A 22,122-nucleotide genomic window follows, 5' to 3' on the forward strand; every position below is an offset into this window, starting at 1 on the left:
GCTTTTTTTCCAACCGTTTAACAGAACATTAGGATCAACGTCTCATTGTCGCCTTGACTAGGAAGGTTTTTCACTGCTGCAAAAAGAGTTCGATGAAATCTTGATAAATTTAACACCGTCCAGCTTTCATTTAAACATTAAAAACACTTGTGTTATATATTCATTCATTTGCTTGGTTATGAGGCCTTTTTAACAACCCGATAAAACGAGAGCTAATTAGTAAGGTTTTGTGTTGAGGTTGCAAACCATCGGTAAATATTGATATATAACGCTCATACATCCTAGGTCTCTGTGTACACAGCTTCACTGAATTTAACAGGCCGGTATTTCAAGAGAACCAGTGTTGCCATATAAACGATTAAAAGCTTCTATAATATCCAACGCTGAGTCAGTGGCATCCGAATGAGATCCGATAAAAATCTCACAGGGAAGAACTATTTATAAATGAAACAACTAGCGGGGAAATTAAGAAATTGTTTCTATCTGACGAGAAAGAAAGATTTTATTCAATTTATACAGCTTTCAAGTGAATTGAGTTTCAGCCAATCATAAGCACGCTTTCATCAATTCTTGAATTGTAGATAATTGGGATAAAGTTTTATCACACCAAGTTGTTATTTCGAATCTATCATTTAGTTCAGACGTAGTTTCGAACAAAGAAAGGCAAGAATGAGGGCGCAATAATCTTAGAGCACATCTCTCATTAACGCTGGGTGATGAAACCACGCAAGGTGAGTTGAGTCTAATTATAATAGGATCTTTAGCAATGTATTAAACGGTGGGTTGTTAAAAAAAAAAGATGGAAAGGAAGGAAAAAGATGAAAAAACCCAAGAATATATCTCTTATCTATGCATCAGTAACGCCATCTACTTATATTAGCACTTGCCTTCCATTATCTTATGAGGACAAAAATGTTCACTTTTCGCTGCTTCTAATATCAAGAATATTCAGCTCCCTCGCAAGTTTTTCAACGAATCGCTAAATAATCATTTTGTTATGTCTGATTTATTCTTTATCAGCAATGACGTATTAAGAAGACTGAATTTGGTGTAGTTTCCGCATTTTGTAAGTGATTTTTTTTTCTGCGATAATGGAACAATTTTTGCTTAGGTGCCAAAGGTTCTGTATTATTATAATTTTTTTGTTTTGTTTTGTTTTGTTTTTTCGGCAAAAATAGAAAGTAACCTTCACTACAAATATAATTTCTGTCGCTAAGACATATTTAAACATGTGTCAACCCTTGCAGCATTTTTCTGCCGAGAAGACCATGGAAACTAGCATGTAGTGCAGGAAAGACAATTTGTTGCGAACTTAATCGAAAAGAGTGATATGAAGTCCAAACATTCCCGGTTATTCTAATTTGAAGCGAGCCTTACTTGGAATTCTAAGCGGAGGCGGGCTGCGGTCGGCTGCGGTCGGCTGCGGTCGGCTGCGGTCGGCTGCGGTCGGCTGCGGTCGGCTGCGGTCAGGCCCAAGTATGCATGCCGATATTTTACATGAACAGATCGTGATGGGCCGGGAAAATTATTTCAATCTGAAGAATAAGAGAAGAGTTGAGATCGGTCATAGATCGAAGTAGACTTTTACAATCTCTCTTTTCTATCCATTTCCTCGACCATTTGGGCATTGCTGATCTTGGTAGTATGCAGTACTCTTGACATAAAATTAGTTATAGTTCAGCTCACAATGAAGTTCCCAGTCATTATAAGGGATATTTCCGGAGCACAAAATAGGGAAGGTTTGGGAATCGACTCCCTTTGAGCTAGCTGATAAACTTTTCCTCAAACCCGTGACAAACATAAATAATATCTTAGTTCATTTGAAAGGTGTTTCCACCAGTCTCCTGTCATTCACCTCTGAACAGTATACATATATTCCAAATGGCTGGAAGTGTGGAGAACAGAGTTCAAATAAGTTCGAAGCACGAGAGATTCAGAGAGGGCAAATAATACAATATTCTTAGAGCAAAAAGGAACCCGCGAATAACAACAGTCGCGTGTGACAAAATTATTCGCCTTCTATTTTTGCGCTTAAATAGTTGGGCCGCTGATTTCGATTAACGAGCCATCACATTGGAGTCATTTTAGCTGCTTTAACTCTTTTGAAACTTTCTTGCAGCAGACAATCAATTAAGCGGAAACGATCGATTGTGACGGTCTAATAAATTTAGCATAAAAATCGAGTTGAGAAGGATATAAAAAGACTGCCCACACGTGATCTGAGAGACAGAAATGAAATGAAATGAAAGTCCGCCTCAGCAGGTCGTGCTTGTCGATTTCTTTTTTTTTTCTTGTTCATAAATCTCCTAGTTGACTTGTCTTCAATAATTATTTCTGATTTCTCATCGTCTTTTCTCTTACCGTTTTTTCAACGTTGAATTGACTCAAGAGTGGGTGATTACACACCACGTGCACCTCATAGCTTAGTTCGGGTATCGTGAGGAAAAAACGATAAGAGAATTCACAATCATAAACCCAAATCGAACCCCGTGACCAAATATGGTAAAGGGAAAATGATTTTTTTTCTTATTTTTTTATTCCATTTTCGTGCTGAAGACGACGAGAGCCTTTAATGAAAAAGAAAAGACTCGAAATCTCAGACGCGCCTCCGGGAAATTACACGTTATCATTGAAAATCTCTCCACAGAGTTATTCCGCTTGAAATTAGCTGAGAAAAAGGTGTGAATGAAGCGTGTGCGCCAACGACTTCCGGTACAAGCAAAAATTATCGATGACGTTGCGCGTTGGACTTTGCGCTATCTGCCTTATCGTTATGGCAACAAACGTTATTTCCCAGCATGCTTCCCTATACCTTTCTTTTTTAACAACTCACTGTAATGGAGTAAGCGAGTGGTTGAGAGGGAAGTTCGTACGATCGAACACGCCTTTCTACTCGAAAAACTCCATACAGTTCAAGGAAACTTGTTTCTTAGTATCTTTTCTGTCGAGAGAGCTTAACCCGTTGATTTGAAGCTGAATTTGGACGTTTGGATTTAACTTCGTTTTGTTGATTCGCGACACGCCCGCTCGACGAACGCCATATTGGTTGTATTTCACAACTTTTCCTGACACAACATTTCCTGGAGAGAAGATACGAGCAGCCATTAGGCATAAACACTTTGCCTCTGAAAGTTTACGGGAAAGAGACGCTGTGGAGTTAGTACCATTTCCTAAAGAGAGATTTGTTTTGGAGAATCGTTGGAATAAAGTTTGACTTGGCGCGCTTTGCTTATTGAAAGGACTCGTGGTTTACCGACTAGCTGCTTCAAGAAAGACAAACATTTCAGTTTGAAAATAAATAAAGTACTAAGCACTATGACAACGAGGTCTGGAAAGCATTTTCGAGGGGATAAGAACGTTATGATCCACGACAAAACTGGAAGGGTAATTTACATGTTTTGCTTTGCACGTTTCGTGAATGTTACCTCCCCGTGTGCCTTTCATGTGTAAAGAGTTAAAACAGTCTCCTCAATACTTTGCAATTCCATGGGCTTGTTTTTCACGTGCTCATACCGATTGCATATTTTTATTTGCAGATTCTGATTTCATGGAATCGCTTTGCAAGATCGCTGAAGGAAGCGTTTGAAATTTATTGGGAAACCAAGCAGGTAGGTTTTGCTACGCGAAACTGTTTTCGTCATTAGATGATTTGACGATCGAGCGAGAGCAGTCGCTTGTTTTGCCAGAAATCGCCAAATTTCTTTGCACAGTTGTATCGACATGTGCACGCAATTGAATGCTACAGAATTTTTCAGTCGGATGTCATTGCTCATGTGACAATAAAGTTACGATTTCCGTGTGAACATTTTTTATGAATTCGGATCCTGCTCCAGTTGTTAGTACTTTTCCCTGGGGCCAACGAAGCGTAGAATTATTCCAACGTTGCTTGAATAATTGATAAGTCGGGCTCTTGTAATATTCTCCTTCTCCCAGCCTCAAGGCGTAATGTCAGGTTTATTCATTGCTTCAAGAAGGTATTCATTTATTATAAAATCGGATACTAATGCGGCATCGTTTTTGCGCAATGAGATGACGTGCTGACTCCAGGGAGGTCTGCGACATGTAAAGAACACTCCGTTGATTTGCATCGGATATTAAAAACAAACCGTGACATTTTAATTAACTGCTGTGTTGTGGTTCAGTATTTCGAAGGAAATGTATTAAGATTTCAGCCTTTTTTTGAAGTTCCTCTTTTGCTTGAGGATGTACCTCGAGTCAGAGAACTTACTGGAACTTGATACACTTCAAAAAGGTCACGCACATGCATCTGATCTGCCACGAAATGGGTGTGTTGTTTTCAAACCGTTCGAAGTCTGCCTGAAAGATTTGTCAAATTAGTAAATCAAATTCTAATGTTTTTAGAGTACAAGTAGATTAAGTGTAGCTTGAATTTGGTCTTCTTAGCTGCGGTTAGGGTGCTGACATTTTGGGAAGCAGTGCCAATGCCAAAATTAATCGCTTATCATGATCACTGAATCACGAAATTAACATTTGCTTGAAAAGGCCTAATAAAAATTGCAACAGTGCTAAATTGGAAAATTGATGCAAACTGCGAATTTCATTTTCTTTGTCAGGGTTGTTTTTAGGAAGTTGCATCTAAATCAAATGGGAATGATAATTCAAAACATCTGCAAATCATGCTAGTATACACATTCTTGTTTTGATTGAGAGATTAAAGCTTTGTTTGCTGCAAATCTCTTTTTTCCATGTGCTTTAACCTTTTATATATATATATATATATATATATTTGTGGATTGTAATCAAGAAATTGTTTGATCGATCATGTTACAACGATGACAGCTCTATCAAAGAATGCCTTGTGCAATATTCACAAGAGGTGTCCATTTTCACATTTACTCTTGTCTAGCAATTATTTGTATCACTGTAATCTGTTTTTGCAAAAATCCATGATCCTTAATCTAAGATGAAAAAAAATTTCAACTTCAGTGTTCTTAGTGATGTAGAATTGCTTATTTTAATACAGAAATTTATCACTGGAAGGTGATTAATATAGAAAATAGTTCAAAAATTTCAGCATTTCTTTTTTTAGGTGCCTTCTCAATATTGTCAGTTATAGGTATGTGGTTGAGGAAGCTAGAAAGCTGCAGAATTTTCCTGATATTGAACCCTCTGCCACATTCTGCTGTTATTCTTGAATTCCTAAAAGGATCAAATTGGTACAAAGGTTGAGTTTTCTGATCTTTGCCCAACCCCTGTTTGTTTGAACAAGGGATAAAATAGGTTAAAGAAACATTTTTTGAGCCATCAATATGGCTTGCTTTATGTTGAAAATGATTGATGCTTGTTTAGATAGGACTTTAAAGGGAAATAGTCTCACAACTTTAATTTTTTTTTTTTCTCTCTACAGGCTGAAGTAACCTCCTGGTTTGAAGAACTACCAAGAAAGATAAAAAATATTCCTTTCAAGGACACCTTATTGGCTGCCATTCCATTTCTGTCTTATCTATTAGTCTATTCGAATTATTCACTCCTACGAACAATTTTAGGACTTGGCAAAGTGACAAAACCCAACCATACTTTCTTACCATGGATGGAAGTGTTAGTTTTCCATTGCCTTCCTCATCAAATGCTGGCAAAATTTGCACATCCTGCACTTGACTGTGTTGCTGCAGTTCCTTACATATTTCATTTTGCTCTTCCATTCCTGTTCATCTTATTCAAAATTGTAAGCAATCATAGCATTCGTGGAGTGTTTCCGTTTCTTTGGTGTGCAGGATGGGTGAATCTCGTCGCAACCATCATACAGTTCCTCTTCCCAACAGCACCACCTTGGTATGTGGACTCAGTTGTTTTTAGTCCCATGGGAGATGTTCTCAAAGCAGGAGCTAATGAAGCGGGATTTCACAGACTTGATGCGGCATTAGGTGTTCCATTCTTTCACGGACTTTATGCAGCTTCTCCATTGCCATTTGGAGCATTTCCTTCACTGCATGTGGCATGGCCAGCAGTGATATTAGTTAGTGGACCCTGGATAAATGAAAAGTTTGCAATGTTTCATGTTGTGTGGATCACATGGGCTGCTCTGTATTCAAATCACCACTACGGTGTGGATGCCGTGGGGGGAATTTTTTTGGTGTTTTTGGTCAATTTTATGATGCGTAAGGTGTGGTGTCCGTTTCCTCTTGAAAATGGAAAGAAACCCTCCTGCCATTTTTGTAGAAGCATATCACCACCTTTATTACAAGTTTAGCAATTTATAGATTTGGTTTCTCTTTTTTAGGTTAATTTTCAAATTTAGACAAACTGAGAATTTGAAATTTTGGGCTGGTGCTTTCTCAGCCTTTTGGTTTATTTTAACTTTTTTTTAAACCTTGATTTTGTTTTTATTTACCACAACCAACACAGCTAAAACTTAAAAATTACTTTGTTGTTATTTTGCAAGGGGATTCAATTCATTCATATGATAATTCTGTGTTAAGGATTAATTTTGAGTGAAGAATTTCTCAGTTTGTGTGTGTTGAAAATTGCAAAATTATGAAAAAAAAATATATCTTAGAGAGAGTGAAATAATATTAGTAGGAAATTTTATAAATTTCGGGCTTAAATTACTGATTGTTATGATCAATACTGAAGGTCTAGTTTGTTGATGATGAATATTCCCTGAGGTGTGAATTGTGATGTGTTTATGAAAATTGACTGGAGAATTGGTGTAGACAAATATGAGGTTCTGTCTTATAATAGTTTTTTCTACATGATGCACAAGAGCTAAATAATTAAAGAGAAATAAGTTTCTCAATATCTTGATGCTTCAACATATGAACAACCACATAAATGGTTTGATAGTTAACTTTCCTACGTTTTCATTTTTTAAAATTTTTGTTCATAGTGTTGATGTAGTAGAAGCCAGGTGGAATAATTAGATTTTTTATTTCAATCTTTCTGTTATTGTTTTTGTTTTTGTTATGGTTTACACAATTATTGCTTTGTTTTTCAATGACCACATTGTTTGTTGGTCCTTAATATAAAATATTTCAGTTTGAGTATAGTTATATCCTGAATAGTGAATACACTTTACTCTCCATTATCAGTATGCATATTCCCATTATCATCCTCCACACATTCCCTATATTACTATCTAGGAGAATTTGTTGAACAATCAAGAGCTCTTGCTCTCATTCTGAGGTTTTTAGAGGGTTGCTAGTAACTTGATAGTACAGAATGTACACCTCTCCAGTAATTATGAATTTTAAGCAATTCAATTGCATAGTCAGGCTTAAACATATACTGACAGACATTCAAGAGTACTCCAATGTGAACGCTCTGCAGTAAATTTGGTTTCATAATTATTATCAGTGATGTAAATTTGAAGAGGAGTACTGTAAACAACCTCTGCTGTGGTATTGTTAGCTTCTTGAAGTAATTGTTGGAGAGTAGTGAAATTCTTTTGCAACCTGAAAGTCGACTAAAATCGTTGTAGTTGGTAGGAGCCATTTCAATTTAAGAATTTTTAGAAAACTATCATTTTTAATAAAGATGTCACTGGACTGGTCCTCAATATATACCTGTTGTACTGTTTTGCTTTTTTGAGGGGATTAGCAGAAATCAGATCAAGTTTGATTGGCTAGAGCTCATAAATACGCACCTGGTAATGTTCCTTCGATCCTGTGTGCCCTTAACACCCGAATATCAGTAAGGATATTCTCCATACTGTTCTTTGTACATCTCCTAAGGTAGCGACTGACTAAAGCACACGAATAACGCTCGTCTCGCGTTATCACGAACACTTCCCATTTCAAACCATGAACATGTACGGCGCATGCACGGCCAGTACCAAGCCCTTATTTCTCTAGCAACTACACTCTTCCTGAAAAGCAATACTGATTCATATGTTACAACTTTTTTTTTGCGCCTGTAGATGTTATTACACAACCACATCGACGCAGCTTCGGCGAAACAAAGAGGAAGTCGCTAAAGAATTGAAGTTTATCTCCTTTGGTACTTTCAATAATTTGTTATTCCTCTAGCATTAGAAAATGAGATCTTTGTAAAAAATGCTGCCTTCAGAGAATAAGATCTCTTGGACTACCGTATTGGTAACATAAGAAATTAAATAAGATTGGCGACGCTTTCATCAGCATCGATTAATAACAAAAATGAGATCATGTATTACCGACCCCTGGAGCGATTCCGCAGATTTGTCAGAGACACGTTGAGATGTCTTTTAAACAATTAACGCTGAAACTGCTGAGGTCACGCAAACAAGCAATTCCGAGATAAAAAATAAATTTTTTTTTCATTTTATTCCTTAAGTTTAACCAAAGGGTGTTCGCATATAAAAAGAAGTTTGATGACCAATGGCAGTTTACTGGAAAGGTTTGAAGTTTACTTGAGAAATGTCTGGAATAATGAAATACCTTTTCAACTGAATTCGGAAATAACGAAAGCGATATAAGGAAATTTGGTTCGCAAACGTCTTTAATTACTATTTTCCCCTACGCAAAGTGTTCCCTCACGCAAACCAATTCTTCTCGATAAAGCGAACCGGCTTCAAGATTTTCACGGGACGGGATTTTTTACCGTTGCCTCCACATATTTCAAAATGATAGATTCTCTTCGCGTTGTGTTTCTATTTTACTTGATTCACATACTCTCCAAGAAACTCTTTAATGCCCATGAAAATACTGGATCATTTTACACTTCGGGATGTAGCTATACATCAAACATCAACAACTTAACTGTGCAAGAACATGGTAAGAACTACAACCTTCCCCTAGTTGCGATCAACTGCACCAAAAGAAACCTCAATGAATTCCCAGCAGAATTACCAATTAACACTGGTAGACTACTCCTCAGTTTCAACGCGATTTCAAGATTAAACGCTATTGAAATGGAGAAGATTCGGCACGTGCGAGAATTGTTCATGGAAGGAAACAATATGTCATTTATTGGACAAAGGAGCTTTCTAAATAACAAAATGTTACAGACACTGAATCTGGGAGCAAACAAACTGACTGACCTCACCCCAGGAATATTTGAAGGGTTGAAAAACCTACTGAATCTGTATCTTGATCGAAACTGGATCACTCAACTACATAATGGAACTTTCCAGAGTTTGAATTCCCTAATCAATCTTGATTTGAGTGCGAATGAAATTTCTGTAATCAGCGAAGGAGCATTCAGCGGCCTCAAACAACTGATTTGTCTTGACTTATCTAGAAATGAATTGGGTACAGTCTTACCGAATCATTTCAGTAAACTTTCGTCACTTCATACACTGAATCTTGGTTTCAACAGGATTAGCTCTCTTGAAGAAGAGGCATTTTCTGAATGTACAAACTTGAAATTCCTTTCCCTAAATCATAACAATTTTACTTTTGTACCAAAAGAGGCCATGAAGCCGTTAAAGGCCCTTAAAAAACTAGACCTCAGCAGAAATCTAGTAGCGTTTATTCCTTTGGATGTTTTCGTCACTTTACGTTCCTTGGAATTCCTCAATGTAAGTTTTTGCGAAGTTCGAGTGTTTCATGGTATGAATCTAAAGAAAATTATGCCTCAGTTAAAGCTTGCTGTTAATAACAACCCACTAGAATGCACTTGTGATATGCTTTGGATGAAAGAATGGCTTAACGATGATCCCACCGTATTTTATCACTGGCCACAAGTCAAGTGCAAGTTTCCCAAGAGGTTAAGCGGAAGAACATTGGCGGGGTTAAACAATTCTGAGATGAATTGCACGTGTGATCGTTGCCAACTGTCATTCAAGTGCTTTTTGGGAGAAAAAACGTGCAAGTGCGCGAGCGAGTGGGCGGGTCTATCATGTCTTGACACATGTCAATTTCATAATGACAGTATTGGCATGTTATATGAAATGGTGTGCAGCTCTTCACAAGGAAAATGTTTTTGCTCTAATATGTCCGAAGTCTGCGTAGAAAATGCTCAACTTATCAATTCAAACCTAACATGGCAGTGTGCTTGTAAACCTGGTTTCCAAGGAGACGGGTTTATTAACTGTTCTGATATTGATGAATGTGCGCAAGCGCACAGTGTATGCGACAAAAGCGCTGACTGCATTAACACAGAAGGCTCGTATCGATGCTTCTGTCCAAATGGTTACCAGGGAGACGGAATAATCTGTCAGTCAATGAAACATCAAAATAAGACTGTGTCTATAGTTACAACCACGTTTTCCGTACTTGTTTTCGTTGTCCTGATCGTTGCACTGGGTTGTTGCATCGCTCCCAAAAGAATCCAAAAGATCAGAAATGCCAAACGATCCACGGACAGGAAGAGAAAAAGAAAACAGTCTACTAGGCGGTATGTTGACCTGTACAACGTTCACGAGTTAGGATTCACTAACATCGTTTGTACGCAAGGTAAGAGCGTGTTAGAGAAAATGGTGAACAAATGATTGAAACATAGGGTGCTTATCTGATGAGTATCCTTAAGTCTGCGCTTGAGTAATCTATTTCATCAGTGACACGGTGATCTAAAACCCGTCCCATTACCAATTGCGATGCACGCTTTTTTGGAAAAAGTGGATGAAATAGAAATGATAGTGTTGCGGTGGTACACAAGCGCACAGCCATAAGGTTGCCTTATTTACTTATCTATGCAGCGCCTATGAAATGCACAATCACCTTCAGCAAAACTTACCAAATCTACTGCTGACCACATTTTTGTTACTAGAAGAATGTCTAAGAGATGACAAATGGGAAATCCCCCGTGAGAAGCTACACATCTTTGCAGCAATTGGAGAGGGTGCGTTTGGTGTTGTAATGGAAGGATCGTTAGATACAGGTATAAAATCACTCGATAACTAATTCTTCTGGTTTCTTTTAAAAAGACAAAAAGATCAACTCCTTTAGAGGCTTTTTATTTTTATTTTGAGGCCTTTTAAGCGCAGGTCTGGGTTGTTCGAAACCCGATCAACGCTCCTCATGGAATGACTTGGAATCTACGTTTACTTCCTATCATTAGAAGCCTGGGTACAACCGTTTGAACTCGCACTTATGCGCTTGCGTGATGAATGGCATGGGAAGCAATGCAATTCACTAATTTTTCTTGTTTTCAGACGAAGGAGCTATAAAAGTAGCCGTAAAGACCTTAAAGCCAGGCGCCGATCGCTATGACTATAAAGACTTGATGGCAGAACTGTCAATCATGAAGCAGGCCGGAAGTCACCCTAACATCGTCAGCCTCTTGGGAGCATGTTCTGTGGAAGGACCGCTGTACTTAGTGATGGAGTTCGTTTCCGGCGGAAACCTGCTATGCTTCCTTCGAAAAAGCAGGTGTCAACATCCACATTATATCAATATCACCTCGTCTCTCAACGAGCGAGAATTGCTGAACATTGCCAAAGACGTCGCTGATGGAATGAGTCATCTGAGTAATCTAAACATAGTGCATCGAGATTTGGCTGCAAGGAATATTTTACTGACTGAAAACAAGATTGCGAAAGTGACAGATTTTGGACTTGCTCGAGACTTGCAATCAGAGGGTGTTTATACCAAAACTACGGCTGCGGGGAGACTCCCGGTGAAGTGGATGGCACCTGAGTCCATTCAATTCCATATATATACTTCCAAGTCAGATGTTTGGTCTTTTGGGGTGTTGCTATGGGAAATAATCTCAATTGGCCAGTGTCCTTACCCGGGAATTCCAGCGCGACTGCTGATGAGGAAGCTTGTGATTGGTTATCGCATGCAGAAGCCCTCTCAGTGCTCCGATGACATGTACGAGGTTATGAGAGCCTGCTGGCAACTGGATGCGGGCGCAAGACCTACTTTTGCTGAGTTAGCAAAAATCTTGCACGAGTTTTTAGCGCGGACTGGACGTGCATACATCAACTTAGAAGGAGCAGATTCATATTTGGAGAAAATTCCGACAGCTTCTTTTGATTTGAGAAGCGAGTTTGAAAAAGATGAATCAGAAAGCAATGATTTTACCGAAGGTTCCGATGAGCTGGAGCGTGCGCAGATTGAAAACGATGTGGGAAGACACTCTGAGAGTTCTACACATGCGTCATTTCAATTCCAGACTGAAACAATCCATTATATGATAACGAAGTTTTAAAAATAATGGAGAAGCTAAAACTACATTTATCGATAGTGTTAAAAAAAACTCAATGTAGATGTTATTTGGCATGTCAATTACAAATTCTTATTAAGAAGAAAACATTCTAAAATTACATAAAGAAATTCATGAGGAATTTCGGTAAAACATTTTCGAACTGATCCGCTGACAAAGCGCAATGACTTTGAACGAGAACATTCAAAGGTCACAGGCCTGTGAAGGGAAAACAGGAAGAAGTTGAGTGACTTGCAAGTTTTGGTTTGTGACAAGTTTGTTCAGAAAACGACAATCACATCTTATGCTTCGTTTTAAACATTTTTCAAATTAATGTTTTTCAAAAAGACTTTTAGAGAGGTGAACACAGTTTGCAGTACTTCAGAATGTTTTTGAAAAACAGATGATGTCTTAATGGGTTTACCGGGTATTATGCTTTGATTATCAAAATTTACCAATGGAACATGTAATGATATGTATAAATAATACATAATTTTAATTTATTGAACACGATGAAAGCCGAAAGGTAAACTTTGTAAATATGGAAAAACAGTAAGATAGGTCTTTAGACGTTGAGGGGAGCATATATACGAAAGAGCACACAGGAGCCTTCCACTCCTCGACTTTGCTTCGCGCGAGGTGGAGTCTTTCACATCTTTCTCCTCAGACTGTTGTACTGTTCTTTATTTTATTTTAGCAATTTTTTTTCTATAAGACCAGCTAGAAGCCCATGAACGGGACACTAAGTCGAAACCCATCGAGATCGCCGTCTAGGTAAATAAAAAACTAAAACTATTGATTGATGATAAATACTTCTTTTATTGTCATGGCACATCTAACGCACATGTATTAGTAAGATCCATGATTCAAGTTTGTCTCTTTATGCGTATTTTCCGTTTCCAGAGGCTCTGGACTTTCATCGTTTAAAATCAAAATTATTTTTAAATCGAATTAAATATTCATGTTATACAGCAAGATATTATAATCTCTTGGTTTCAGCCATTCACAAATGCACAACGAATGCTCCATACTTCGCAAACAAAATCTGGGACAGGAATTTGAAACAAGGGCGAGTAAGGTAAATTAAAAAAGAAAACGAGAGCTCGCCGAACTGTTACTATAGGTTTCTAAAGTATGCAACAATGCAAGTGTTATTTCACATTAATCTTATACATTAATAACACTTTCGCTTATGTTTTTAACATCCAACTTTCGCACACAAGAAAATCTGAGGAGTCTCTGCTTAGTAGCGGCATCACTAAACTCCCGCGCAAAAAAAATTTGATGAAAGAGAAATTAAACAGAGGTCTTCTGCTCATTAGTGTCGTCGCTAAACTCCACCCCAGACCCCATTTGTTCCTCACTGACAGTGATATTGACGTAAGACCTCGCCGATTCGGACAGCATCTCCGACAAGGTGCCGCAAATTTCGGGGAATGTCGGTCTTTCTTCGGGATCCAAGCGCCAGCAAGTTTTCATCAATCCGTAGAGTTCGTCAGAGCAGTGAGCTGGCTTAGACATACGATAGCCGCATAGGAGTTTCGTTAGAAGAAGATTTACCGGAACACAGGGATACGGGGAAGCCCCGATGGTAACAATCTCCCATAGGAGGACCCCAAAAGACCAGACATCCGAACGGGTAGTGTATATCTGATCTTGAATGGATTCGGGGGCCATCCATTTTATGGGGACACGCCCCACTCCAGTCTTAACGTACTGCCCATCGCCATAAACATCACGCGCAAGTCCAAAGTCTGCCACTTTCGCTTCATGTTCAGCGGTGAGGAGAACATTTCTAGCGGCAAGATCTCGATGGACAAATTTCTTCAGTGCAATGTGATTCATTCCTCGAGCACAGTCCAACGCAATCTTAAGAAGATCACGTGAACTCAGCGTGGAGATGATATTCACGTAGGTCTCATCCGCTGGACGGCTGGAACGCAGGTAATCAAGTAAGTTTCCACCTGAAACATACTCGGTTATTATGTACAGCGGTCCTGGTGTGGTGCATGTGCCAATTAGGCTGACGACATGTGGGTGTTGTCCAATCTCTTTCATCATATCCATTTCCAGGAGTAGATCCTTGTAATCAAAGCGATCAGCGTGTTCTTTAATGGTTTTCACTGCAACCTTTATGGGGCCGTCATCTGTAACAGTAAAGGAAAAATTAAGATCTCAAACTTGTTTTCAACAGCAAATCACAAACACAGTGTGGCTGAGGCACACTCCAACCATCCCAACTTAGGTCGGAGAAAAATTTAAAATGAATATTTCCCCCGTCACTTTTTCCTGTGCAGTCATCTCTACAGGGCCCAGTAGCATCAATAAATGAAAAAGTGTGGTCCGACATCAGAACAAACCTTCTACTGCTAAGACAATAGCGTCCACAAAGGCACCTTAGTGTCCGAATTCAGATATTACTGTCCAAAATTGGACACTAGTGTGTAAAATCAGACACGAGTTTCTACAAGCGGATAATCGGACACTATCATCCAAAATTGGTCACTAGTGTCTAATACTGGATAATTGAGCACAAGTGTCCAAAATCGTCACTATCATCCAAAATAGCACTCTAGCGCTTAAAATCGGACAATAATGTTTAAAATCGGACACTAATGACAAAAAAATCGGACACTGGTGTCCAAAAATCGGACGCTTGTGTCTAAAATTGGACATTAGGGACCAAAATCGGACATAAGTGTCTGAAATCGAACCGTAATTTCTTATGTGTTAGGCTTGTCCAAAATAGACATTAGTTTCCAAAGTCAAACTATGAGTTGGGTGCTTTTATATTCACTATTGGTAGGCGTGTCTAGGCTTACCTGCCAAGTCATTTTGAAATCATTAAACATTTGTTGCCAGAGCGAGAACCCAAACAATTTTACAAAAAGCTAACAAATAAACAACAAAGGGGCTTAATGCTTCCAGTCAAACAATTAATCTTTGACGGCCACCGCCAAACACAAGAACGTTAGTGTAAGCGCGAGGCAGCGTCAGTAGACAAACTTAGCACGTCTACTGATGAAAGTTAGAAAAACAGTCACAATCAGAAGACTCGTTGCGATAGCATACGCCATGCAAATAACTCTAGAGCTTGAATTTAGGTATTAAATAAGTATCAAATATAAAAAAAATCAGTAAAATAGTTTTTGACTTGATACTCCACACCACTTGTGACATTTTTTTTTTATCGTTTTCATTAGAAGCTGTAAAAACTTTGTTTTAGGCTTACGACACTCAATGGACATTCACTCCATGTACTCACCAGTCATAAGTGTACCCTCCAACACCAAACCAAACTGGCCTTCCCCGAGTTTTTGACCAGTTAGAAGACGGTCTCGCTCAATTTCCCATTCATCAGTGTGATCGAATGTACCGCTTGCGAACGAATGCAGATTACCGCCTGAGGAGTAAAAAAATATGAAAGACATAATTTAGGTCGGACTAGAACTATTATAAAAAAAAAGATTTACGATTGAGTCATTAAATAGGTCCATTATGCGTTTATGTTTGCGTTGCCACTATGAAGCTCTAATCAATGAGTTTGGCTCGTCGTCTAACATCAGACAATGCAAGTGTTTATATGGAATAAAATTCGGCCATACTGATGCTTCCAAATAAACATTTATAAGTTACAGTCCTTTTCGATGTAACCACGTTCTCTCAATAAACAAATATGGTTACGAGTCGCGTGAATAAGAAGGCTCTACGAATTCCACCAGATACCAACGGATTGATTGCTTTACCTAACTCCAAATGATCTCTGTTTCCTCTGTGATCAGCTCCACCACTCTGAGTACGGGTTCTCATCTCAATCAAGTCCTCCAGTCCAGGGACATATTGTGGATTGCTTCCCCTTTTGGGCTTCTTCTTCCTTCGCATTAAGTAGACGAGTAACACTGCGATGATTATTAGCACAAATAAGCTCACTGCGAGCGCCACAACGATCACCAAGCTGTTTTGAAAACCTCCGTCGGAGTGGGAGTCTGTTGTCGGATGTGTTACGAGAGTTGTGAATAGGTTCTTCTCGCTGTAACTGCTTGTGTTAAAAAAAGAAATAGCACCTAGACAAAAACAAAAAAGACAGAAATCGTCATCAGCATTGTTGCCATTACCATCATCATCATCATCACCATAATCACAGTGACTATTTTCCTAAAGAAACATTAACTATATGAAATTAAAATTATCACAGGGATCACAACACTTAAAATCTCAGGACTAATCGATCAGTACATACGCCCCAGCAGGTCTATCAATCTGTACAGTAGAAAAGTGACAAGAGTGAGGGAAATCATCAAACAGTGCATATTGACCTCACACAAGCTTTCAGATCCTAGTAATTAACGAAACATCAGAGACATTCTCATTAAAAACTGTCACCAAACTTCTGTTGTTGTGGTTCGTTTGTTTTCGTTTGTCGTCGACGGCGATTTTAAAAAACTTCAAAGGACGTTCACTTGTTGAATATTCGATCGTGGCTGATAAATACAATATGGGCTCTGAAAGCTCTGCCATACTTTGAACACTAAATAATGAAGATTTTATGGTTCTTTAGTACTTACAGATTGCCTAATCGAGTGGTAATGGGGGCTGAGTGTTCTAAATCAACAAGACCGTCATACCTACACGAACCAAATAGTTTGCATGAGGTGTCAGCTCTCTCAAAGTTGCTCTTGTTTCGTTTGGTTGCAGGTTTATAACCTCCCAGTCCTCGCCATGAATCCCCAATCGTTTATATTCCACTTTAATTAGCTTTGTTTTAGAAATATCCACAGCAGTCCATGACACGGAAGCCTCTGTACTAGAAATGACTGTTATTTTGAGATCTGTCGGCTTTTCTGGTTCTGGCATACAGGAAACACCATCCCCAACGAAGCCCGCGTGGCATATGCAGGTATATGAACCTTTACGCAAATGAAAAAAGGTAGTTAAAGATAATTTTCTCAAACTAATTAAATCCATAAGGTAATTATAAATATATTCTGTTGGTGGAGCAAGCGAGCAAGTCTATAAAATCATTAACAACCACAAACGCAAGTACTATGATACCACCTTGATTCCCTTTCTTCACCTCAGCTGTTATTTTGAGCCGTTTTATGCAAGGTAAATGTTGTTCAGTGTTTTCGCCGAAATGAGCTGGGCTAAGCGATCTAGAGACGAAACTTAATAATCAAAATTTGAAGCTGTCCAGAAACGTTTTTCGGGTGCAAAGTGATAAAACCTAGAGAATTATATTTGTTGCGATCGATCGTTTCATACAAAAAGGGTTTCTACGACATCAAACGATTCCATGTTTCATCAAGTTGACACGGATTTATTATTAACAGCCTGGAGAGAATCAATAAAAAGGTTAACTTGGAATTTTAAGTACTCGTGGATGCTTTGGGATGTGGTGAGGTTTTTCTGTTCGATATCGCACTAAAGTAAAATGTGATGCATATGCTATTTGGAATGTCATGTAGCTTTGATTCATATTGTTTTCCAGCACAACCTCTGAACCAAGGATTGTAATTTTGAAACAAGCTGTCATGTAGTGTGCCTTTCAACCTCTTAAAACCTTGCTCACTCGCACAATCAACTAAACCATAATAGATCAATTTTTGTACTATTCGAGTACCAAAGAAAGAAAAGGTAAGATCTGCTTTCTTCATTAAAATCAGTTATTCACCTTCATTTCGCAATGTTTGATCAAGCCGTCGGTTTGATAGAAAATTTTAATAAAAACGTCAATAACATTGTAGTGTGGAATTGTTTTTGCCTCTGAAAACCAGTGACAGCCTGGTAAAAACTTGTCAAATAAAGGAACCAACTATAAAACCAATAAACCTGATGAAAATTAATTTGTTTCGACACACCCTTCATTACAATAAGTTGAGCATAGTCCATGTAATACGGACATTTTTGGTTTAATGTATGGACCGAGCCATAATGTTTATTTAAAAAAAAAAAAGATTGATTGTTGTAAATTTTACTCAATTTCTCCTTTTTTGATCATTTCTCCTGCAAATCAATCCCGGGAAGGGAAAAAATCTAAGATCTATCTTTGAGATTGTCTAAATATTTTTTTTCTCTTTCTTGGTGAGAACGTAGCTCGGATACTATGGATATCAATGTGAAAATTTGCGCAATAGCCATGAAACGAGAAACGCAAACGTAAATATCAAGAACAATATTCCGGCGCATATTTCTTCGCACTTCGGGCAAAACTGTATGTGTTCATAGCTGTCAATTCCTTCAAATAAAAAATAGTGACATTTATGTATTTAGCACCTTTCGATGAAGGAGATGTTTGCAAGGTAACAATCGTAATAGAGTGATTTACATTTTAATAAGAATTGCATTTTCCTTATCTGATCATAAAATTGTATTCATTTGCAGTCACTGTGCTCCTACGTTGTCGAGCTGAGTTTTTAAACCGGTAATAATCATGATTAATTCCTTTTTGAGCGGCAACTTAGGGAAAACTTTTTAATTTTCTCATCTTAAACGACTCCCGTCGGAGTTTTAGGCCTTTAGGAATAAATAACCACTGAAATAGTTTTCGTTTGTGTTAATGAAGATTTGATGCTTGGAATCCGGCGTAATAAGAGCTGTTTCAGTTCCTGGCTTTTAGACATAGAAGACTTTAGTTGGGCATCACAGTTTCGGAAGAAATCGAATTTCGGATTATATCACTCGGTCAAGGAACAGTTTGGTTCATGGGTCAATCAGCGTTTATCAGCCCGCTTGATCTTTCAACAATAAAAGCATTTGTCGATCCAGTGTCCTAAAACCTTAGCCAAGGCTTTCACGTCAGCCAATCAGAAGGGCAATGAGAATTAAGAAAATGTCAGAGGGAGCCAATGAGAACCCAACGTAAAGAAAACTGAACTAAGCGCGGGAAAAAAGCCAGCAACCAATTCGGAACTAGTTACTAGTTATTTTTGTACCTGATTGGTTGAAAACTTGGCGCAAGTCTTCTAGGCCAATCACAGAATGAAGTGAAAAAAAAAAAACTTAAGGCAATCCTGGATTACTTGTAACAAGCAAGTACGGACGTCATTTTGACTCATTCACTTCATTCACATTGACACTCAATCAGCTAGTGACTTGAATGGTAAAATGAAGTTGTCCACTAAATTGACCACATACCTAGACTGTTGTAGCATGTAGCGTTGACATGACATGGTTTTTGCCTCAAACATTCATTTACGTCTATGCACACTCCCGGAACTACCTTTGTAAACCCCTCCTGGCATTCACAGCGGTGTGATCCTTGCGTATTGATGCATACTGTATGTTTTAGACAGATATGTTTCCCCGTGTTACACTCATTTATGTCAGTGCAGTGACTTCCATTCCCTTCAAATCCTTTGTTACATTTACACTCTAAACGAGACCCATTTTTTTTTAATTCGCCATCTTCGCTGCACTTTGCTGAGGTTATGTTGAATGAACAAATGGCTCTTGACAACGGCTTGGTAGTTATGTTTCTTCCGCAAAAGCATTTCCCGCCAAAGTTTTGACACGTACTGACAGCCCCGCTGTCTGACTGACAGGTATCACTACAGGATGACCCCGCCCAGTTGTCTGGGCAGGAACAATTGACTGGTTCCCCGCTGCAATTTGCATCCATTTTACACGCTGCGCATGAGCAAACAAAGGATGTAAGGTTTGCCGAGGTCAAACCAGTTCCGGAAATGTAATTTGGCTCGTGACAAATGGCGCCATCAAATGTCAATCCTGGTCTCCTTGACAACCATGTCGGAAGCCATCTCAAGTGACAATTGCAGTTTAAAGGGTTATTACGTAGATGGACCGCTTCAAGGTGTCCGAGGTCATCAAAAGACCCATTTTGAATCGAAGAAATTTTGCAGTGACTTAATTCAATTGTGGTCAGGCGTCGTAGCCCTTTGAAAGCATCTGCTTCTATTAACTCTAGTGGATTGTTGTTGACATAAAGAAACTCTAGAAACTTAAGGTTCGCTATAACTTTCGCGGGAATTTTATCGAGCTTGTTTCCATTCAACACTAGTTTATTGACTACCGGAGCGCAATCGAAAGCATTTCCATCAATTGTCTTTAATCCATTCGAAGCCAGCTCCAGAATCTTTAAGGACATTAAATTTCCAAAAACACCTTTGTTAATGGTTGTCAGAGAGTTGAAACTTAACGAAATATTTTCTAAATAATCCAATTCGTCAAATACACCTTCTTCAAGCACACTTATTGTGTTATTCCGAAGATCAAGATTCCTCAAGAGTGGTGTGTATGAAAATGTTCCCCGGAAAATCCTCTGTAGCTTGTTATGATCCAAACGAAGTTCGTTCAGGGTTTTCAATCCCTCAAAAGTTTCACGACTTATGTTAAAGAGTTTGTTATCTTGAAGCCACAGTAGTTCAAGATCCTTCTGACGATGGAAAGATCCTGGCTCAATGGACCTAATGTTATTGTCCTTCAGGTTTAGCTCATACAAGAATGGATAATTTCTCAACGAGGCATGTTTTAGTACACCAACATTTTGGGAATCCATCATAAATTTTCCAAGTTTTGGTGGTAGTTTTTGGGGAATGTCCGTCAACTTGCTGCCTTCTCTAAAACTGCATATTGCGTTCACATATGTCGATGGCGGTTTCCCACTAACTGTACGATGTGTGTACGAGCATGAGCACTTTGTGATGTTTGGGCAGAGATTTTGCGACCCACCAATAACCGTAGTACAACTAAACTGGGAAAAAACAATGATGTATCCGAAAAATGCGACGAGCATGTGGAAGTCATGCATCTTGGAAGCAATCATGGAATTTTTCGTAGCAAAACTAAACATCCTCCAAGGCAATCCAATCGATTTAGAGTCCAGTCGAATACAGGAAGCGATTTTCACCGTTCCGCATCGACAACAAATCCCCTAAAATTTTCCTTAATTGAAAGCGATGAGTGAGTGATTGGCAAGTCTCTATTGACTGTCAAATTTGACGGGCCGGTGGTTTAATTTAAGCATACAATTAAAGAGCGGACCTTTTTAACAGAATTTCTCTTGGTAAAGCTTTATTATCAATCTTTATGAATCTACCACAAGTTTTTATTGTATTGTCGTTAGATCAGGATTCTGACCCCACGGAACATGGAAAATAATACATATTAGTATCATTGAATTTAATCTAAAATTAAATTGCCCAACCTCTCGCGCAAACGAAAATATCTTAAATTACCTGTCACCCGAGGATGTTTTTTTCCCAAAATGTTAATTGCCTTGCTCATGCAGAGATCAGAGTTTAATGAAGGTTGGTGTCAAATACAAATATGGTAAAAGATTGGCGATAGAGGAATATTCCATTAGACTGGAGACAATTTAATTCGACAGTTCAATTAATAGCTTTTGGGCACTCCTAAAAAGCGTCAATAAAAATGACAGGTGCAAGGCCGCTTTAAAACACCAATTTGTAAATCCTTCCAAAACACGACAAAAATTTTATTCGTAGATAAACAGAATGTGTCGTTTGTTTTCGACCCGTCTCTGTTTTAATAATTTCAGTGCGTTTTATGAGTATGCAGTGCGTTGCCCTTAGATGATCCTATAACAAACTGGCCGAATTCATTTTCCTTAACTGGCGATATTTCACAGATTATGAAGGATGTTCCCTCACACTTAAAATTATTATTTCCGAGTGGCTTTTGAAACCTGATGATATTCACACCCGCTAAATTGGTCGAAAGAACCAAAACGCTGATCTAGCAGGTTTTATTCCCGTCGCTCGACTTCTTAACAACGAAAAGGACAAAATTTACTCCATCGCCCAACTTAAGTTAAATCTTCTTTGAGGCGAAGAAACGCTATGAGGCAATTCGACAGAATCATCTTTCTGTGCGTGGTAAAAATTTGCGCAATCATGAAATGAAAGAAAATAAACGATTGAATAGACAAGAGAACTCTCTCATCGCAATCCCAAAACAACTTAGAAATACCCGTTTTATTATTCTGTTATGCATATTATGCCAAAATATACAATATAAAAGTCACAAATAACAAATCATGCTCTCAACAATGTCGGCTGTGATTTCATGCGAAAATAAGAAGTTTTAATGTTTTTTCTTTTCTCAGTTTAGTTTACG

At 38.4% G+C, this 22,122-nt stretch overlaps 3 protein-coding genes and 1 pseudogene across 3 annotated transcripts; 3 read left to right on the forward strand and 1 right to left on the reverse strand.

Annotated features, from left to right (window-relative positions):
- Positions 1–2,826: 2,826 nt before the first annotated feature.
- On the forward strand, positions 2,827–7,516 carry LOC113681296 (uncharacterized). Its single transcript, XM_027198385.2, has 3 exons — positions 2,827–3,384; positions 3,537–3,608; positions 5,369–7,516. Exons 1-3 carry the CDS (start codon positions 3,316–3,318, stop codon positions 6,209–6,211), a joined length of 984 nt encoding a protein of 327 aa, XP_027054186.1. The 5' UTR covers positions 2,827–3,315; the 3' UTR covers positions 6,212–7,516.
- A 1,044-nt stretch (positions 7,517–8,560) lies between these two features.
- Positions 8,561–10,781, forward strand: LOC113681313 (uncharacterized). The gene is made up of 2 exons (XM_027198402.2): positions 8,561–10,334; positions 10,648–10,781. Exons 1-2 carry the CDS (start codon positions 8,561–8,563, stop codon positions 10,779–10,781), a joined length of 1,908 nt encoding a protein of 635 aa, XP_027054203.2.
- A 258-nt stretch (positions 10,782–11,039) lies between these two features.
- Positions 11,040–12,152, forward strand: LOC149034912 (fibroblast growth factor receptor 1 pseudogene; annotated as a pseudogene).
- A 674-nt stretch (positions 12,153–12,826) lies between these two features.
- Positions 12,827–20,944, reverse strand: LOC113681282 (uncharacterized). Its single transcript, XM_027198363.2, has 5 exons — positions 19,162–20,944; positions 16,653–16,934; positions 15,774–16,091; positions 15,293–15,430; positions 12,827–14,174 (listed from the first exon to the last, which is right to left on the reverse strand). Exons 1-5 carry the CDS (start codon positions 20,834–20,836, stop codon positions 13,324–13,326), a joined length of 3,264 nt encoding a protein of 1,087 aa, XP_027054164.2. The 5' UTR covers positions 20,837–20,944; the 3' UTR covers positions 12,827–13,323.
- Positions 20,945–22,122: the final 1,178 nt, after the last annotated feature.

Source organism: Pocillopora damicornis, chromosome 13, assembly GCF_964200805.1.
Source record: "Pocillopora damicornis chromosome 13, jaPocDami1.2, whole genome shotgun sequence".
Classification (NCBI taxonomy): domain Eukaryota; kingdom Metazoa; phylum Cnidaria; class Anthozoa; order Scleractinia; family Pocilloporidae; genus Pocillopora; species Pocillopora damicornis.